At 43.6% G+C, this 21607-nt stretch overlaps 1 protein-coding gene across 1 annotated transcript in view; it reads left to right on the top strand.

The window, feature by feature from the left end:
• Positions 1-21607, top strand: part of CCDC85C (coiled-coil domain containing 85C) — a gene marked incomplete at both ends in the record, with an annotated part of 96790 nt that overhangs the window by 50949 nt on the left and 24234 nt on the right. Inside the window, one exon of the mRNA XM_079536768.1 lies at positions 10665-10741. Coding sequence (XP_079392894.1) covers positions 10665-10741 — 77 coding nt within the window. The remainder of the gene's footprint in view (positions 1-10664; positions 10742-21607) is intronic.

Below are 21607 nucleotides of genomic sequence, written 5' to 3'. Positions count from 1 at the left end.
CTGCCAATTAAACTTTTCCTCTTGGTACTGCAGAGGGCATCATTTGCATCTATGAGATTTTTTAAATGGGGGGCTCCTTGAGCATCACGGGGGTATCTGAGGACTGGAAATTAAAGTTTAATTTCTCTCTGCTCGGCAGAAGAGGAGTTTTGAGCTTTAATTATCACCCAGCTTGGATTCCTGACAGTTGAGGACCGTGTTGGAGAGGCTGGTTTCCATTGTGTGGAGCGGATAATTATGCAGTCCTCTCCCAGGCTCGCTGAGTTTATTGTCCAGAAGAATCTTCCCAAGCAAAAGGGGGAGCAAATTTACAATCAGAAATGCGTTTTCAGAGCCTGCAGAAGTTTCAGCTTGGTGTTGACAAAGAAAGACCTTTGCAAGTATTTGTATACATTTACAACAAAAACATCAATTTGCCTTATAATCAGTCTTTTTCCCCTGCAGGTTGCTTAGGAAGTAGTTTTGTAAACTCAGGAGAGCCCTTCTGCAGCTGGACTGCTTTGTGCTATTGCTTTCTAAGCAGAATTCCTTCAAAGGCAGTTGGAATTTCTGCATAAAGCCTACCAGCCCATTTGTATGCACAGTGTTGAATATAAATTTGCAGCCATCTGAAACTGGGTAGGGCTTCTTACCTGAGAAGTAATGCCAATGTGTTCAGGAGAAAATACTTCTGGATTCAAACAAATCTAAAATTTCAAAGCAAAGCTCCTTCTGTTTCACAAGGCTTTGGATTAACCTGGTGTCTTCTGCACAGGCTTTTGAACTATTTGTGACTAGAGGTTTGTCATAAAATTGAAAATACTCAGCAAAGGGCTTGTCAAATATGCTGAAGTTCTGAGCAACAACAGCAGTCCCCCAAGCTGGGGGGAAATCTGTGTGCATTTGTTTGAGTTCAGATCTGGAGAGAAACATTTTTGTGTACGTGGACACAGCTGTCTTCATAGCCTTCTCCAGGCCCTTCCCTTCTCGCAGTGTCTGCAAACCTTGACCGTGGTTTGGCTGTTCTGCTGCTGAGGCTGTTTCCAAACCAACGTGGGTTCTTGGCATTCCTCAGCTCGCCTGCATTCATTGAGCCCCTCTCTTTGGGAATGAGGCCATATGTTGTTGCTATAGTCATACTGAGCCTGGTGCGTGTTGGCCTTCTGTGATTTAGGATTACTGATTTCTGTGGAAAAGCTGGGAATGATAACTCCTAAAGATGACAACTCTCTTTTCTGGCAGAACTAACTCTGAAATCTTTAGCAGTATTTTAAAGCAGCCAACTGTTTCCAATAGAACCTTTTTATTGCCTATCCTATTAGTGTCCTAGGGTTCTAAGCCAGAACTTGTTCTCTATGTGCTTACCTGCTCTTCTTTCACCTTTCTTTGTCAGCCACTGTGCAGTTAGGTGAGAATTTCTGCAGGAGATAGAAAATGAAAATGCTTAAATGGTTTCAGACTGTTGGGTCTCATGTGCCAGTTGAGGACTTACTGATTTCATTTTTGTCTTTAAATAATTGTGGTATTTGTTTTCTGGAATTTAAGTGAAGTAGCCATAGATTTTCTCACATGTAGTGCATTCAGGATATTCATGGAGAACAGAACTGAAGCACTGCTGGGTCACCAAACCCATCCCTTTGCTTCAGGGCAGACCCAGCTGTACCTACGCTGCTCCCAGCAGATGTTTATGTAACTTCTTTATGAAAGCCAACATCAGTGGCAGTTTCAACCACCCAGGGCCATCTCTTCCAGCCTTCCTGTATCCCTGTTATTAGAGAGCTTGCTATTCCTGGATGAACACAGAGAGCAATTTGTTTGCTGCTTCTTTTGATGATCATTTACACACTTGAATCCGTTACTATGTCTTTGTTCAGCCATTTCTTCTCCAGGCTAACTAGTCTGTGTTCCTTCGAGCTCTCCTGCTGGATTATGCTTTCCACTCTCTGATCCTCCTTGTTTTTCCCTAAATTCCTTCCAACTAGTCTGCCTGACTCCTGAAGCACGATGCCTAAAAGTGGCCACAGATCTGTATTCAAGATCCTTAGCAGCACTGATGATGGAGGATTATTTTCTCAGTTCCTGTATGGGTTCTTGCTTCTGCATCGCAGTGCTATTCCATATACTGCTTTTACTGGAGCATGATGTGGACTCTTGTCCATGTTACAAATTGCAAATGTCCACGACATCCTTTTCCACAGAACTGCTGTGCATGAGGAATTGAGGGGTGCTGCCACAAAACTGTAGGTCCAGTGGAGGCTTTGGGCATAGTACGTTGATTGTATGGTGGGTCAGCCTTTAGTTGCTAGTTGCCTGTATGGACAGGGGAAGGGTCTACTATGAGAGTAGCCCAGGTGAGATGGGAGAGACTGTGTTTTGGATGTGGGAGGGAAGAATTAAGCAACTGGTCTGACACAGGTGTAGATCAGTACAGTGTGTACCCTTACTGTCAAGAATTCTTCCCTTTCATCATCTTGTTGATTGATGGAGGCTGCAGCATCTGTTGAGGTGCACCCAAAAGGACTGGACTCCTCTTCCCAAAGCAGTCACACCATCCCAAATGTTTTGAGTCCTTAATAGCCAGTAGTTTTGAGTCGTAGAAGCCACTAATCGGCTTTGGGGCTTTTTTTAACTGGGTCACGTGACTGAGTTACCAAGATTAAAGCAGCACGAGGAAGGAAAAGAAGCTTAAACAACTCAGGGTGCCTGGCAGGTCATTTTAACCTTTTCATAATCATTAAAGCTGCAGAATCCCATTAGCTGTGAGGAACTTCCAGCCCAAATGAATGTTGTTGATACAACTTTGTTTACCTCTCTCTTGCCCCAAGGAAGAGTCCAGTCCATGTAGCTCATAGGATCTGGTCATGTCAGTGGAAAGATTCGTCCATTCCCTTCTGTACATCAGCGATGTCTGTTGCACCAATGAGAAGCCATACATGGATCTGTCTAGTTTGGGGGATTTAGCTCTCAGTATCTAAAATTAGTCCCTTATGGAAGATCTTGCATGGGCCATACTGTGGTAGATCAGCCCTTATCCATCTGTAGCAATAGCAGAGAGGTATTGGATAAGAAAGATTATGATGATCTCCTAATTCACTACTTTAGCACTGGTCAGTAGGCTGTGACTTTACTCTGCTCTGGATTTGGTGGCAGCAGTTCTTGCACTGTTTCAGTATTGCCCTGACCGTGGGCAGTGAGTGTTTTTGATTGAATCTGTATTGACTAAGGAATGGGACAATCAAAGATCCTCTGGTCTGCTTGTGCTGCTTATGCTGTCTTCAGTTTTTCACTTGCAGGTTTTCATGAGCACGGCATCACCTACAGTAGTCAGTCAGATCTTGCCCTGTTCATACAGCTTCTGCATCTTTGTTGTCTCCCTTCCTGTCAGCTAGTAAGCACTGACATAATAGTGCTGGTACCACACTCTGCAAGGGAGAATCACTCTGATCTACCTAAAATTTGAACTTTCTTCAGCTCTGTTGAAGTTGTTCTGTTGATATTCATGCATCTGTTGAGCCCATCCACATGGTTGGACAGCAAACAGTGTCTTAAAGAGGCCAAGCAAAACTTGAAATCTGCCCAATGTCACAGAGCTGTGGGGGGTGCTGCCTGTATTGCAGCACCTGGGACTGATCCAGGGAGCACCTGCTGCATCTGACAGTGCAGGCTTTTCTACACACAGGGCAAGCGTGCTGCAGCTCGTGTAAATCAGCTTCCCTCTGTTACACGTACACCAGTCAGAGCTGTCTGGCTGCGTGTGTGTTGGACACAAATATTTCTAGCACTGGGTTTGCATCTAATTATAGTCCATCCAATTTTGCTTGAAAGCTCAGTCTGAGGCTGAACCTCAAATAGATCTGATGCTGATTGTTTTCAGAGTTTTGTCCTCGATTAGGCATTAAAACACATCTTGCAAAGCAAACACTAATCTTTTGCTAGATTGTTTGCCTTCAGAATCTCTGGAGGATAGAAAGAAAGGTTTCCCTGGGAAGCCTGGTCAAACAATAGTGGCTGATCGCTGTGGCTGAGCTGGGCTATGCAGGCAGTGGGAACAGGTAGAAGATTTTGCTGAGAAATTTGGGAATCACTGCTGCCATTTTTTCCTATAGAAAGACAACAAAATGTTCTACCATTCTCTTGTGTAGAAATGTAATTCACACAGCAATAATACGCTCTTTGCTGCTTTATTTCCCCCTTCCCACTAAGCAGGCTGTATGGTTTGCATGGGTTAGTAGTGTGGTGCAAGAGCTCTCCGGTGGCTCCTGTGCTGCTTTGAGGTGATAGAAGGATGTGAAGATTGTAACATAAAGGTCACCAGACAAAAAAGGAGATATGGGTAGGCACTTTCTGAAGAGACCAGACAGCTCTCTCCTGGCTGCTCTGCCATGCCAGGCACACACAGGCACACACTCCTCCTTTCCTATCAGCTGCGTCCTAATGAAATCCTGATAAGGTATCAGGAGCTCTTGAGCTGCTGTTGACAGCGGCAGTAGGCAGATGTGCTGTGCTGGAAGGTGATGTCATGGCTGAGAGTTGCAGCAGTGAACAGTGACATCTGAAGTCAGAGAGACCTTATCGGACTTCTACAGACTGGCTGGAGGCTGCTAAGCTCCCAGACAGGCCTAATGAACTGTAACTGAATTGGGAGCTTGGAATCTTGGAAAATTTCAGATCTCATAGCTAGAGACTTGCTTGAAAACGTTAATTAAATAGCTCCAGTGACGTATGTCCCATCATCCTGCCTGAGCAGTGCTTAGCACAGCCTTGTTGTTAGCACACAGCCACTGGTGTGGCGTGGTTAAAAAAAAAAGTGTGTTAATCTGAGACTGGATTTCTGTGCTATTTGGGATTGATGGGGCACTTCTCTATTGTCTTGAATAGTGTTTTAATACCTATTCAGTACCTTGAGATATCACCTCTACTTGAACTATACGAGGTCAGATCTTACCAGTCTTACTCAGACAGGTGTCACCATGGGTTGCGTCAGATGTTCTTTTCCAACCTGCATGATTCTGTGGTTCTATCAGTGGGTTTTGATGGTAAGAGCAGAAAGATGGGGGCTGCCTAGGAAAAATCAGGGGTTATGATTTTGTCCACTTCTGAACGTTTTCTGTAGTGACAAGGTACAAAAAGATGTGAGTTTCATCTGCTTCCCAGCTGGTCTAAGAAATCCCTATTGCCTTAATAAATCACCTTTTTCACAAGACGTAGCCGCTGGCCCATTTTTCAGCCTGGTTGTCTGTGTCAAGAAGCAAAACCAACAGAGCAGTAAGAATCTGAAATATTGTGCTGAAGAGTAGAGGTGTGATAACAAAACCGCTGACAAACAGTGAAATGTTTTATTGAGCACAGGTGAAGATCTTTCTATGGAATGATCTTTAGTGGAAGGGGAGGAAGCAGGAACCCCCAGCATCCCATCACATGAGGCTGAATGAGGCAGGTCGTGGCGAAGTATAAGACTGGCAGAACATCTCTCCTTCCTATGTCTTTCTTGGCTTTGGGAGAATCCCCTTGGGGTCGCTGCTTTTGGTGAGGGATGGAAGGGTCTTGTTGGCAGGATGGTGACAAAGCAAATAGAGCTGTGCTTTGCTTTTGTAAATCCTACTTGTAAATGTGTTTCCTGGGGAGGAATCGCAGCAGGAGGCCATTTTGCATTGCCCCAGCAGGGTGCAGGTACTGTGACTGAGGCGGCTGGGGGGCTCTGGAGCATCCTTGTTCCAAGGAGTGTGACGTTAACCTTTTCTTGCATCTCTGTTATGAACTGTACTAAGTCATTACATTTCTTACATCTGTTCAAGTGTTAAAGAAAAGCTTTGGTATAAGGGCTTAAATAGATGTGGCTCGATCCCAACCACGTTGCTACAATGCAAGCCTCTGCTCTGCATGCTCATGGTTTTGAGAAATAACATAAGTAGAAATAAAAGCATTTGTTACTGTCAAAATAAATGCATAATTCATCTTACTTACTCCTCAGACAGCTTCCTCTGAAATCTCAAATGAGGATCAGAAAGGCTCCAGTGTTTCTGACTGTTTTTTAAAATGACGCTGCTCTGTGCTCTGCAGGCTGAGAGATTGTTTTGATTGTTGAAACAGTTTCTAATTCCTGTTTTAAAAAACTTCAGGAGCCAGGCAGTTCCTGCTCCATCAAAGGGCATTTAGTTAAAACAAGGTAGAGTGATTTGTCTTGCCTTAATTGAGCTGTAATGAGTATTAATTGGTTTGTCTACGTGGAGAAAACTTATTCAGCTAGATTGCATCACAGTTGATTCCAGATGGAGTGTATTTTTTAAGATGGTAAATCTTGAGGGCGGTGGGTAATATCAGTAATGCTCCTTCATGGGCTGGAATGCAGTGCTCTCACCTCTCACAGAGATAACGTGAGGAGCTATGTCCAATTAGTTCTTGAAAGGCTCTTTAAAGAAGCAGGACTTCAGGTTTTACAGCTCTGTGAACAGTTTGGCTTGAAGCAATTGTGTAAGTGAGCGCTGCCTAATTATGGCACTCTTGGTGTGAGTTCTGTCAGTGTTGCTTGCTGGCTGCCTGCAGAGGTGCTGTGCTGGGGCCAGTCCTGGCCTCCTTCTGCTGCCCAAAGTGCTCCAGGAGTGGTGGCCAGTCTGATGTGTGCAAGGGTTGTGGGTGGGAGACATAAAGTTTTGAGGAGAAATCCTGTCTGGTGCCATCTGGTCAACTAAGGCAAATGTTGCTCATATAGCTGCAGCCCATGACCTTGAGGAGTGTGAGAAGAAGAGCATTTTGGTCCTGGTGTCATCCCATCACAGCTCACCAGACACACTTCTGAGTTCTTCTTCTCAAGTGTCTTTGACTTCCATCCTTGATACTGTACTTCATTGTGCCATGCATTCACAGAGCTGTGTCCTACCCTGCATTATGGGGTAGGACACGGTAGGACTCTGGTGATGCACCAGGTGGTGTGTGGGGACTCAAAGTGGGTGCCGTATTGTTCTGTGAGATGATGGGCCAGTTGGGTGTGCCAGGGGTCTGGCTCGTGTTGCCAGGATGAAAGCTCTTGGGCTGAAGGTGCAGCATTCCTCAAGGCTGACAGCAGGCTTTGACAAGGTGCTGAGACCATTCATTTTCCTAATCATTCCTAATAATGGGAACGAGGGGGTCCAAGCTGCCAACATTCCAGCTCTGCTGCCTCTCTTGGGTGGGTCAGCAGGGCCGTCCTCACCCCACGGCTGTGAGGGAGGCAGGCAAGGGGGGAAACTCACTGATAAGAGGAAGGTCAGAGGCAGAAAAATGCTGGGAATGTGTTTCTTGATCTAACGTGGGAGAGTCTCGGCCTGGAGTGTTACTGCCTGCTGTCATGGGATTCTTTAAACCTGAGATCAAGATGCAGGGGGCTGTCTGGTGTCCACCTCAGCTCAAGGAGGCCCAGAAGATGGAGACTATTCGTCTCCGAGCATACAGTGCGGGTGGTGGAGGTTCTGAGCACTGTTTCTCAGCCTTTGCCTGACATGGAGCATCTCCTGCTGACAAAAGAGCTAAGTTGATTTTTTTCTACTTAAATTTTATGTTGCTGTGATGTGCTTTCTAACTGACATCAGATGTGGTTTGGGGTTCAACAGTGTTGTGTGAAGAGTTCTAGCGAGTCTCAGAGCAGGCTTTTAATGCTAATGGTGACTGTGGTGTGCATTCCTTCCTGGAGGTATAGAGATTGCCTCCCCAGCATGTCCAAGGAATAGCTTTTTCTTTGCAAAGGATTTGAAAATAATTTTCTCACTGTTTCTTTTTCTTAGGCAGCTATGGCCAATCTCTTGGTCACTCCTTGTAGCTCTCAAGACCTAAACACAGCAGCTTCTGTGTCACTATTCAACCATTTAACATTAACTCTGTATAGATGTTAGCAATGCTAAAGCTACCACACGAAGAGCATTGCTAGTGAAGCTCAGGGTGTGAGCCTTTACTTTGAGCCATATACATATATCCCTGTGCTGGAGGGTAGGGATGCCAAAAATGACCTCCTTCAGTTTCTCTGCCCTTTGAGGGCACGGGGTGGGGAGGAGGGCTCAGAAGTAGTTCCCATAAGCTGTTGTTATTGCTGCTGTTTATATGCAGCATGGCATAGAGTTCCATATGTGGCACAATCAAAACATGAAGCAATGATAAGAGATTACCAGGGGAGCGGTGGGGGCACTGCTGCTTGTGAAGCAGACTTCAATTGCAAGCAAGAGAAAGGCTCATTACAGGCTGATTGTTCTGTGTCTGCACGTGACCTGCAACACATACAGATCTGTAGTACTGTCTACCATTTTTGCACTTGTTTATGCAAGTGTTGCTGTGTGTACAAGGTATGCACACATAGGCTGTGCTCAGTCCATGTCTCTGGAATCCCAGAAGGTGTCTTTTGACACTGCTTTGAATCGTTCTTTGGAGCTGGATGCCCCAATATATTGAGATAAGTATCAGGAGCTGATGTATTGGGATCACTGCATTCACTGCATAGGGGTGCTCACCTCTGCTGCACGTGCTTCTTGGTGAAGCTGGAGCATAGCTCAGGAGGACAGCTTATCTGGCCAGATCTGCAGATGGAGGCTTTGTATCAAGCACTCAGATGGAAGAGGTGGGGTTTCAGCAAGTCTTTTGAAGGAGCTTGAGGTTGTTCTGGGCACTGCTTAGCCAAATGGGCATTACTGGGCTGAGCTGTGGGTACAAAAGGGGTGAAACTGTGCTCCATGAAGGATCCTTAAGGATTTTAAATTCCCTATCACCCTAATGGAGGATTGGGTCATTACTAATTCAGTAAGTTCTTGAAGCTAGTGCTGAAATCCTGCTGACTAAAGTAGAGATCTGCAGCATTTTATTCTGCGTTTCTGTATGCATGACTAAATTCTTGGCACTGTTTGCATGAGACCTCAGTTGGCAAGATGCTGTGGATCGATCACACAACCTGCTTTGTTTGCCCTCTTTTCCTGAGATCTGTGGGCCCCTCGTGTGGTTGAGCTTCTGTTGGGCAGACAGCTTGCCATCTCTGCAGCTGAAGGCAACGCTGTTGTGAATCTTTAGGCCACTAAAGCCATTCACTGAACTTACACAGCTCCCTATGGTGTCATCTTATGCTTTTTTTATGAGGATTTATTTGGATTTCCTGGTTTTGTACAAAGCATTATCAAAACAAAGCCGTGAACATGTTTCCTCTGAGAATGCGCGTGCTTGAGTTGGGCACTTTACTCTGATGGGTCCCGCTGTTCCTTTATTTGTGGTTTGGCTCTTGTCTATCGTAGAGCTTCTCCAAGCATATTCCAATTTTTCTCTTGACTGGTCAAAGCACTCTCAGTGCTTAGTGGTAGATTGCATGCTAGCTCTTCTGCAAAACTGCCCAAAGAGTGGCCAAGAAAGTGCATTCAGGCTTGCACTGAGTGCCTTTGGCAGGTGCTGGCACAGAGGAAGATAAGCCTTTTGGCACAGAGCGAGCCTAAACCTTACACATGTGCATGTGCACGTGTTTCTGTGTGCAGAGATGAAGCTGAGGGTGCCTGCTGACCATGGCAAGATGGTCCGGAATGGAGCCGGCAGCAGCCCTGTGCTGTGTAACACTCTGTTCCTCTCTGATTCATGCTCAGCGTGAGGTCCTTTGGCTGAATAGTGGCTTTTGCAGTCATTCTGTAATAATTGAAATGAAGGAAAGCATAATTCCATTTCACAGAGCCCTTCTAGCAGAGATTGTTCAGGTTTCTTTTTCATATGCTAAAGCTGCAAAACTCCCTCCTTCTTATTCTCTTGCTATAACAATTCACAGCCTCCGCTCTCAAAATTGTGAGTGGAGAAGTGTTACAGGCATACAGGTGGATGGAGGCAGTTGGTGCAAACTGTTAAGCTCTAAAGGAAATGGCTAAAAGGTTTCTTCTAAGTTCCTTTAGTATCTGTAAAATTTGCAGGTGTATTGGTTCAAAGCATATTTCCAAACAAAAAGCAGATGTTTTGGTTAGCAGTAAGCCCCATGCAAAAACTTATCTTTTTGGAAAGTTATCTTCTGTGCCAGGTCACCCTCTCTGATGTTGCTGTCTTACTGTCAGGGTAAATTCGCCATTCAATTCCTTCAGGATAAAAATTGCTGTACTATGTGGGGTTGTGCTGTACTTTGCTTTCCTGTTTCTGTCATATAGTTCCACTAGAAAAAAAGAGGTCTCATGGGTAGGCATTTCTGCTGTATGCTTCAGGATGTGTATGCTTCAGCTTGGAGCCTGGCTGTATGCCTCATACCCTGTTACTGTGCTGGGAACTCTGGCACAGATTTTATTTCTGTGGATTTTATCAGTTGGTTTTGAAAGAAAAAAAGCATGCGTGTAATGGGTTGGTTTATCTGAACCTGAGTTGAGGCATCTTGTTCTGTCGTTAAGTATTTTGGTGCATTTTAGATGAATGAGAGCATCTTTCAAAGCTCAGAAATTGTTTGAGGGAAAAATTATGAGACTCCTTCCTTTTTTCCCTTTCCCTCAGATTGATGGCACTGATGGATTCACAGAAGGAGCTGCTGTTACCAAACCTCAGCTCTTGAGTGGAAAAAAAAAAAATCTTTTGCTGGAGTCCCCTCCTTACCCATCATGCTTGTAGTCAGTAGTTCTTTTCCAAACTTGTGTTCCACAGGGGGAAGAAATGCCTTGCCATGTGACAGCACTTACCTCTAACACAAGAAATTGAAATACATCTTTTCTTTTTTCCTAAAGATTCATCTTCCAACTACATCAGACAACTTGAAACAAAAGTGAAACTGCTGGAGGATGATAACAAGCTTCTCTCTCAGGTAGGTTATTTATTTCCTAATAGGTATTAATGTGGCCTCCAGCTCTGATCTCTGGTTTCTGTGTAATTGTCTGCCCACCTGAATTCAGTAGGGATTTCTTACAAGGGGAAGAGCATAATGCTGTGAACTCCCTGATAATGGAACTCGGTCTTCTGTTGCGATGCACCTTCTGCAGTAATGCTACCTCAAAATTGGCTATAGAGAAAAGAATGGCAAATTCTCTGTTAGCCTCCCTGTGTGTGTTGAGGAGGAGTACATCTGGATGTGGGCAGGGGGTCTCTGCTGGCACAGCAGCAGCAGTACACGCGCTGTGCTGGCACGTGGGCACCTCCATGCAGTATGAGGCCCTGGCGTCGCCGGTGTCCTTGCTCTGGGATTTTGCCTTGCTTGCCCATTTACATTTGCTTTTATCTTGTTGAATGAGAAGGCTGTAGTAAAAGAACAGCCTTGGGAGTAGTTTTGTGCAGTGCTGGCTCACAGCTTTTATTTGTGATCTCGCTGAAAGCAGAGCAGACATCTTCAAAATTGGCACTTTTTGCTTGCATCCATCCTTCAAAGTCTACTCCACGTGCCGCTGGGCTTTTGATCGCTCCTTGTGCTTACCTATCTATATATAGGAATGTCAAGCAGTAGGAAGAAAACAATCCTTCTGTTTGATATGTCCCCTGGATCCCCTACAACACAGCACTCTTTGTAAAGAGGGGGCAGCTCTGCTGAAATCAGTGAAGAGCTGTCTATTTAAACCATCAGAAGAGTTCCTCTTTTTCCCTTTCCTCTGCATCTTTTCACTATTGCATTGTTCTACTTCCCTGACATGTTAAATGTTGTTTTTTTCCATAAACTTTGCTTCTTACTTCAAGCACTAAATTTTGGAATAGTTTTGCTCCAAAACTTTTTTTATCAGTTTTTTTTCTTTTTATTTTTTTTTCTTTGCATTTCACTGAGTCTGAAAAACAGACTGCTCTGGTATCTTCCTTTTGTTCTGTTTCCAAAATATTCCTGTTAAACAATAAAATTGAAAAGGAGGCTATGTGCTTACTGAAATGTCAATAAAATAATTCTGGTAAGTCATAATTTTATTGGAATCCACACTTTGACCACATTGTGAGCTTTTAAAAAATTGCCCCAAGTTTCAAGTTTCCTTGTTGATAATGCCACCTGTGATGCATGGAGCACGGAGCACCGAAGGGTTAAAACCCCCAAATGACCCTCAACAACAGCTACTGAGTGACTTCAAGTATTAATCAATTGCTAATTTAATTTTAACTCCCTCTGTCTTTCTCCCAACCCCCGTGCTGGCGGGTGGTAGCTGAAGCCCCGAGATGATTCCATTGGAGATATCGATAACCAGATGGGCTGTGTGTGTGCAGCTGCCAGGGACACGCATGGATTTGGGGACGGGCTCTGCTCAATGTGCCCTTGGCCTGGCTTCATCCTGCCATGGCCGAGCACGGCATTCTGCTGGTCTATCTTCTGAAGTAAAAAAAAACCAACCAACCAAACAAAAAAAACCAACAGTAATTAACAGGAGGCTCAGCCCTTTTGCCTTTATGCTTCATTTTCAGATTCCACCAACTATGGACAAAAAGAGCAAGAAGAGCAAGGAAAACTTGTCTCTACACACACTCACATGCATATGTACACATTGTTCCCAGTACTTTCCCGGAAGAGTGTAATCCACTTAACCACACTTTCTTGCTTCATCTCATTGGAAGGTGTTTAGCTGTTACCATGTGGATCTTGGGCTAAGACTCAAAGGACTCAAAAAGGATCCTGGCAACAATTCTCTTGTTTTTGAAGTTGCCAGGTGATCCTGGCAGTTTGAACTCGGCAATGCCAAACCGGCTTGTCAATACCAGAGTCACATTTTAACTCAGCCTGGCTTCCTCCCTGGGAGCATTGACATTGCAATAATATTTGCAGTCTGATGTCAAGAAGTTCTATCACCACTGTGCTGAGGGGTGATGAAACCTGACATCCTAAGTAACAAACAGTGCCTGTGCATTAAGGGATTAACAAATCAGTGGTGGTTATGGAAGTCTTCTGGCTACTTTCCAAGTGCTAAACATAGAGCTAAAATAGTGCTTCATCCAGAGAAACCTGAGAAGCCTGGTGCTGCAGATGATATTGTGAGCTTGATGGGAGGATTTATATTACAGTGACTCGTGAGACAGTGTACCTCTGCTAGCTAAGGCATCCTGAGTGAGATTTGTTGCTTTATCTTTCTTGGTGTCTGCCAGGTGAGGCTATGCTGAGATGTGATGATTATCTTCACGTGCAAGGATTGTAGAATCATAGAATATCCTGAATTGGGAGGGACCTGTGAAGATCCTTGAGTCCAACTCCTGGCTTCACGCAGGACCACCCAAAATCAGACAGTATGACTGAGAGTTGTCCAGATGATTCTTGAATTTTTTGCAAGCTTGGTGCCACAAGCAAGAGCTTGTTGAGAGGGATTGGAAAGCTTCCCAACGTGTGCTGGAATTGCTGCCTTGCCTGGTGCATGTTACCAGCACCCAAGCGTGCTGTGATTCACTTCACTCTTCTGGTGACTCATTGGAAGAGATTAATGGAGAAGGCTGTTCCTTCTCTTGTGTGGTAAGGAAGTGCCATCTCTCATGAGCTGCACTTTGTGATAGGAGGAAAATAAATGAAGAAGTGAATTTTTTTTATGGTAGCCATATATGGATTTTTTTGTTTTCACTTTTTTTTTTTTTTTCTTTCTAGGGAAGATTGTGTGTATTTCCAGTTGGGAAATGAACTTCTCAAATTGCTTACCCATCAGTAATCACTGCTTTTCCCATCCTCCTTTCTCTGGAAAGAAAACTGGAGAAATGACTCCAGTTTGATACTGTCATGGACTTAGGTTTACACTATGTTGTTTTGGTGGCATGGCTGTGAAAGTGACAGCGAATGGCACCACTGTGCTGGCAAAACACCTGGCAGCAGTTCTGACAACACACAGATCTTGTTGCCTGGTTTATATTGATTGGAGAGAGGTTCTACCAAAGGCCACTACTGAGAAGCTGTCTGTGGTATAACCCCAGTAGCAAGGACCTCACCGTGTCTCGGAGCTGATGGTGCCACCCTTTCTTACAAGTGGAGGTGGCTTCTGTCCTGCAAACACAAGACCAGGTAAGGGGAGTGGCTCACGCTGTGCACCCAAGGAGCCTCTGTGCCAGCCTCACTGTGGCTAGCATTTTAACATGGCAAGGTGTGGTAGCAATCCTTGGCTAGTTTCCAGCTTCCTTTTATAGGAGAAGAACGATCCAAATATGTTTCTTGTGTATAGGCTTAAGTGACAACTTTATTTTCTCAAGTTCTAGTTGAGGTGTAATGAACAAGGACGTAAGCTCTCAGGAACGTTGGGTGTTGGCTGTGGAGAGCTTTGCAGGCATCCCTTTTGTTGTCTGAAATTCTCCAGGGAAGAAGCGTGCTGCATTCTGCTGTGTGCAGGGATTTAATCTGTTCCACAGCATGTGTGAGAAGTCCTGTTTTTCCTCTGTCTTTGAGGAAAATGTCCTGGAGAGCTGAACATTCTGTTGCAGCCTTTGGTTAGGGAGATGAGGGAACCTTCCATATTACAGAAATACAACCCCTGTGATGAGAGATCGTATTTACTTTTTGTTGCTGAGCTGAAAGTGTCCGAGTTGAAAATAAACCCCTTAAGCCACATCACAATGCCCCTTAAACTAAAAATGAATTGGTAATTATGTGCTTTTCCCTCAAGATTGGAGAAACCTATATTTAACAGTTTTGGGAGCTCCAAAGGTCAGTTCTGGGCAGTTTTGCGACTAATGCATGTGTTTTAGAGATAATAACAGTGATGAACTTTTGGCCATCATTAGGGTTATTATTTTATGTTTTCACATCGTTCTGTACAGTGGTAAGAATTAAGCACTTACAACTAAAATTGCAAAATGTGTAGGCTTCATGGGCTTGTCCACTCTTCTCGCTTCTTGCAATGAAGTCCTGTGCACTGTGGGCTTGGTGTGTCTCTGCTGATCCCAGTCCAGATTTTCCCTTCAGGGTGGGTATGCTGGAAGCATTTTCCTACTCAGAGAAGCCCAGGGCATGTTGCACACCTTGGCTTCAGAAAGCCCAGCTTGGAGGGAGGAGATACTCAGGGCAGCAGTGAGTGGCCAGACGTTTAACAATGAGATCCTGATGTTTCTTTGAGGAAGAATGCCAGGAGCTTTTGTGCTTAGCAGAAATAAGAAAAATTCTTCTCCTGGGAGGGGGCAACCCTGGGGAGTTACCAGGAACATCTGAATATTTAATTAAATCGCCACATAGACTTCAGTATTACCAGCACCTCAGCGGCTGCCTGCCTGCTGATGGGGATTGAGAGTATCCCTGGGAGACCCCTTCTTATGCCAAAACAAAATCCTGGAAATTGTGCTTAGCCTTCTTTTTAAGAAGCTGTATGCTTAGCCTGAGTTCTGTGCACTTGTGACAGGCGTACACCCAGCAAGCAATTTCTGGCACATTGTTCTGAAAACGTGGAGGAGAAAATGGACCCCAGGACTTCAGGGAGCTGAGGGGTCAACAGTGCCACGCAGGATAAGGATGTAAATGGGGTTCCATGGAGTTTAGTTTCTTCCTGAAGAATGGAGGATGGAGGAGAGGAAGGAATTGCACGCAGTGTGCTGGCTGGCTACAGGAGAATCAGGCTGCAATTTCTTCTCTTGTTTCATGATCACTCTGTTGTGTGCCAAGCCTGCTGTTAACAGTTCTTGCTTGTGCACTTTTCTCAGGGCTGGGATCAGGTCCTCACATTGGGGCCTCGCCTTGAACCGCAGCTTCACAGGTTTGTTGTGAGGCTGTTACGTGTGCTGGGAGTGCTGTGTGTGCTCGCCACAATGGAGCAAAATTACAAAGCTGTCTTATTTCCCCAATGCCTACCTGGTGTTTGTGTGCGAGAAGGATGAGGATAATTGCTTTAATTTGAAGTATCACAAGGGAAATAGGGTTTTTTGTAATGGAGAGCAAGTCAGACCGTGAAAGCTTTCCAATGCACTTAGTCTCCATTTAAATTCAGAATGCTGAAGATGACATGCTCTGAGGTACTGTATTCTTATTCTCGTGCACTGTGTAAATGTTTACCTGCATACTGATTTGAATTAATTAAAAAGAAGATGCACATTTGGGTCCTCATTCAAATATTCATTTCCAGTAAATGAGGACTGTCTACAGAATTCCACTCCCTTTGAGGTATAGCTTATACAGAACCACATTGTTATGAGTGTCTGTTGCACTCACCAAAATTGGGAGATTTTGTATTGCTGTGGAACAGTGTGAGTATGAGAGAAATTTACACGGAGATCTTCCATGCCCCATTTGTTTCTGTTCTGGGTGAGCAAGAACACTGGGTTTAATGAGGCTCAGTTCAACCTCCAGCTGTGAAATGCAAGATTAGTCATATCCTGTGCTTAACCAGTTTTGTAACACTTTCCCCAGATTCCACTTTTTTCTGCTTATAAGGACAGGATTGGGAAAAAAAGCTGTTAATTACAGTTAGATTGGGCTACGAAGTAACATTATTTTGTGTCTATAGCATGTAGAGAGGTTCAAAGTACGCAGCTTCTCAGTGATCAGTCAGCCTGATAAAGACTGAAAAATGATTTTCAAAGAGAAACTAAGCATTGGTTGCAGAAGCTTAAAAACAGACTTCTGGAAGAAGTTCAGTGCTGAATTCTAGACCAAAAAAAGGGGGTAAAAAAAAGGGGGAAAAAAAAAAAGACTTTAGCCAAAACTACATGTTTCCAGTTATGTTTTGCTTTTCATAAAGTCAAAAATGTAAATCTAGAACTGTGTAGCAGACTTTTAAAGACATTCAAACTATCTCATCAAAAATCAGACTTGTTTCAGCTGATTCTTCCCACCTTTTTCGCTTTGGTGCAACAAAGTGGTTTGAATATTTGAATGATCCACCAGAAGAGGGGAGCTTGAGTTTCCATTCTGCCTTGAGCACTGCTTGGAAAGAAGATAGAAATGGCCAGCAGAGTGCTTGGTTGCAGTGTTAGCTAAAGCCTGCAGGGGATATAGGTCTTTGTTGTCCTCACTCCTAGCCCTTTTATTTGATGGGACATGAGGAACTCCATCTGCAGAGCTTTGGCCAGGAGCTGCGGGGGTTCCCTTTGGCCTCTAGCCTGGAGCACAGCTGAGAAAAGAAAATGCAAGGTGCTATGAGGGCATGGTCCTGAGTTTGTTTATTTGAGTAATGCTACATCTGCATGTACTCACACAGTGGAACTGGGGCAGCGTTCCTTAACTTCTGCATCGATTTACTAACGAAGAGACTGATTTTGCTGCTAATGAGCCACGGATGGGCTCCATTAATCTGCAACTCCTAAACTTATTGCTTATAAGCCACAGGCCAGATGAGGGCTACGTGGAATGTTAATGCTTATAGCTCCATTTGGCATGTTAACTAGTGAGCTGCATTTCTATTTGGGTTATAGGCTGTACTGCGTGAATCTTAGTCCTTGTCCTCTCTTGAGCAAAGCCTGCCAGTTGTGTGATTATAATTATATACTGCAATTTGGTTTGAGCTGATTATCTGAGCCTCCAATGAGTTGTGGAGCTGATCTTTCTCTGCTGGTCAAAAACAAGAGGAAAAAGATGCAGACACACTTGAATATTAACAGCATGCTGAAGTTCTCGCCTCAGTTGCTACAGAGAATGGAGGGGTTTAAAACTTGCACTGCTTTTATTGCTCATACTCCAGTTTTTTTTTCTGGTAGTGGTTTTACATGGTAAAATCTGCTAGGCCTCTTACTGACCATCTCTCCCAAAATGTTAGTTCCCCCACTGGTAGAGAATTCCAGTGTGGTTTTTTTTTTTTTTAACCACTGAAGCAGATGAAGTCTGTGGCTTTGCCCCTTCAACTTGTACGTGTGCAGTTCGTGATAATGAGGGAGAATCTGAGGATCAGTGGGAGTGGAATGCTGATTCCTGAGCTGTGTTTGTGACCTGCTGGTTGAGCACCAGAGAGGGAATTGGGAAACAGTGTGATCGGAACACCTTGGTCCTCCAAGGCCTTTACCACCAGCATAAGGAATGATCTCAGGGTGTGCTGTGTGGACAGCAGGGATATGAGCCAGCGTAAAGGAATTTAATCTCTCCTGTTTCTGAAGGCTCGTATGACATGAAAGATGTTAAATAGTTTTAATCTCATTCCTTATTTTTTTTTCTTGTTTGCAGAATCCTTAAGAAATCAAGCACGTTGATTTTTTTTAATTGCTTTCTCATGTGTGTGGTTTGCAGCTTGCCTGATAAACGCCACTGGAGCTAATGGGACTCTTCATGTATACTTAAAGTCAGATGCGTGCTTTGCTGAGCTTATTTTTGCTTGAATGTCTTGTAGTGATAACAGCAATTACAGAGCTTTGATTCAATTATTACCTAGCTTCACACAGTGAAATTGCGCATCCCTCGACTTCCTGGTGCATGAGACCCTAAAACATTGACTGATGAGATAAAGGGGCAATCTTTGTGCTAGGCGATGCGATCGGGGATGTTCAGCAGTAGGATCAGCTGTTGTGTGCTCAGCCACCAGGTTGTCTGCTGACTTATTGCAGCATTTCTTTCACTTAGTTTGAGATGTGTTTCTGCTTTGCTGTACCTCAACAGTGTGAAGAGTTGCTGTGCTGGACTTTGGAGAACTTGGGTCAGGTTGTCCTTACAGACTGCTTTGTTCTGATAGTGCTGTTCAGCTCTGTGGGTCTTAAAATGTCGGTAGTTGTGAGTGAAAGCAAGGTGCTTGAACATAGTCAGCTGTTTGGGGTCACCATGCTTAAAATCGGGTTAATAAGATGTTTATGTCTGTGCAGATAATAATAGTTTCTGCAAGGCTTCATTCATTAATATGGGAAAATGGGGTTGAAGTTCAAATAGTTGTATTATCTATGTCAAATGTTGCATGTAAGAACAGCTTACTTTGATCTGTGGTACTGACAGAAATTAATCCAAGATGATAAAGTATCTTTTTGTTTGTTTGTTTAAGGTTCTAAATGTCTGTATAATGTTCTTCTATTCCCTTCTAGCTGACTGACTGCAGCAGCTTGCCATGAAATTTCAGTAAGGTAGAGATAGCTGATGCATCCATAAATAACTTTTTGGATCTGGGGGCTGCCTCTTAATACTGGTGCTGGTTGTTTGGAGCTCTGGTTGCTTGTTCTTTCACATGCTAATATGGGCCATTTCTAGTTTTTAATCATCAGAATGTATTAAATATGCCTCTAATTATTTATTTCCATCCTGTACTTGTGCAAAAGATGTTTGTTAGTAAAATCTTGGGTTTTGACCAGCTACAAATCAAATTTACCCATGTGAGAAGTTGGTAAGTTTGGGGTAAATTGCTTCAGGAGCAGTTAGGAATAAGAGGAAAAGATTTTGAGCTAAACCTTCCATTTAATTACCCTGTTGCAAACAATGGGTTGCTGCGTGACAAAATTGATGCAGTTTCAATTACTGGGACAATTATGGTGTAGAAAATTGTTGCCAGTGGGTTTAAGAATTTATACTGCAGTGACAAGCAAGTAATTCAGGTAATGGGCAGTACAGCAGTCCATAATGATGAAGGCAGCCCAACTCACTGAGCTGAAATAAACCCTTCCTCCTTTTTTATAATCACAAAAATAACCAAAAGCCAAGGCTTCAGAAAAGGTTGTCATGAGAGTTTCCATCAAAGATTTATGGGCAGAAGTAGAATGCAAAGAATGGTTTTTTTTCATGCACACAGTTTCTCCTATAGAGAATTCACCACACTGTAAGACCAGATTCTTATGGACATACATGGTTAGTATGGGGTGCTTGCTCTATAGTCAGGTACCAGTTTCACCATAATGTTTACACTAGAATCATAGAATCATTTAAGGTAGAAAAAGACCTTTGAGATCCTCTGGTCCAAGCTCAGCCCACCCCCACGTGCCCGCTAACAACATCTGTCAGTGTCACATCTCCACATTTCTTGAACACTCCAAGGATGGTGGCTCCCCCACCTCCCAGGGCAGCCTGTCAGTGCATTACTGCTGCTTCTGAGAAGAAATTTTTCCTAATACCCAACCTGAGCCTCTCCTGGTGCAACTTAAGGCTGTTACCTCTTGTAAACTACAGCTGAAGGGAATCCTGTGCTTTGTAAAAGAATGGAGTAGCCACTAAAAAATGGAAATCGCTTTTTCTTTTCTCTCTCTAAGAGCTGGGCGTTGGTATGGCATAATAATTTGTCAGAAGAAAATCTAATGAACTGATGTCAAAAAATGAATGTTATGTTACCAGTACTGAATTCATCACAATACTCCTTTAGTTGTGTTTAAGATGCTTAATTTCTCTAAAGTTATGTTTATCAGGGGAGAAATTCTTAATGAATTTGATGTGTATGTAATCTGCTATCTCTTGAACTTAGTACCGGTTGTAGGGAATGCTGATAGTCATGAAGCCCTTGAACTCACACTTCTCTGGGCTGTCTGCTGTTGGTGACTTGTGGGGTTGATCCCGCTTTTAGTACTGGATGTGTTTCCCTTTCCCTTCATTGAGGGACTTCCCAGAGGTAAACAGAAAAGAGTTGGATGAGGCTTTGTGTGAAACCTGGTCTTTGAATTGGTGCTTAATTTTCTTCTGCGTGGCATGGGGACAGGAGTGGAAGCTTTCACAGGGCTGAAGATTACAAATGAGTTAAGAAGTGACGCGAGCAGCATCTCAGGTGCTCAGCCATAGCCTCAGGTTCCAGCAGGACTGTCCCTCTTGGCTCTTGCTGCACTCTGGGAGGACGTGGGTCTCCAGCAGTCTAGCACCACATCACATCTGCCAAGCTCCTGTTTGGAGTTCTCAGAGGCACAGGGTGCTTGTGGGTGCACACCTGAGTTGCTACAAGGTGACCCCATGTTCCGGAAGAGAAGGGAAGCTGTGATTCTTAGTAAAGGCTTTATTATTTCCCTAGAGCACAGAGTCAAACTGATCATTTATGATTGCTCTTCCTTTTTTAACCTCTGTTCAGCCTTCAGCTGTAATGACTTAGTGAAAGGAGAAAATAGTGTTTTCAATTAAAGGCTACTTATGTAACGACCCTATTTTGAATGCTAATTCATGAATTACTGGAAGCTGACAGTGTCGCTTTTTAATTTTTCTCAGCCACTTCAGCGCATAATTTTAATTGAAATCGTTCGGGGTTCTTTTGCTAATATCTTTCAGAGATGCTGAAAGTATCTGTCAAGTAAATTTCTGTCTCTTGCTGCATTTAACTTCTGTTGAGAATGGTCCATTTTGTTAGATCAAAGTGTTGCAGAATTAAATGCCTGTCTTCTTTCTTTTCTCCCTTCCAGCAGAAGTAACACTGAAGTGTAACAGAAAAGATAATTTGTCTAACTCGTCTATAAGTTTTCAGTGCTTTATCTTCACAGTTGGTTCAACATGGCCATAGCAATGATCTGACTTTACTGGACAGAAACAGAAAGGAAAACAAATGTTTCTTCATAGTAACTTGACCTTAAAATACTGCAAGCACCATCCATCCTCTTGTGTTATTTGTGTTATTTTCAAATTGAATCACTCAGCACATCAGGTCAAAAAGTCAAAGGATACCATTTCTTCTCCCTGATAGAAGAATGGAAGGCTTTGATTGGCACAAGTGTTTGCTGTTTTTTTTGGTGTTTTTTTTTTTTTTTTTTTTTTTTTTTTTTTTTTTTTTTTTTTAAATGTAATTCTAGGGCTTGCTAAGCACCTTCACTTCAAAGGTGTTTAAATGAGAAATTATTTTGTGTGGAAAATACTTGCCACTTTCCACCCATGGCAGTCATCAAATTACTTCTATTTTCCAGGGAGACTGGACGGTGGGTCTGCAGTTCATTTTTAATAAAAATATGG

This window comes from Tetrao urogallus (assembly GCF_951394365.1).
Source record: "Tetrao urogallus genome assembly, chromosome: 6".
Taxonomy (NCBI): Eukaryota; Metazoa; Chordata; class Aves; order Galliformes; family Phasianidae; genus Tetrao; species Tetrao urogallus.
The sequence above is the reverse complement of the archived record's forward strand: the minus strand, read 5'-3'. Positions and strand labels throughout refer to the sequence as shown.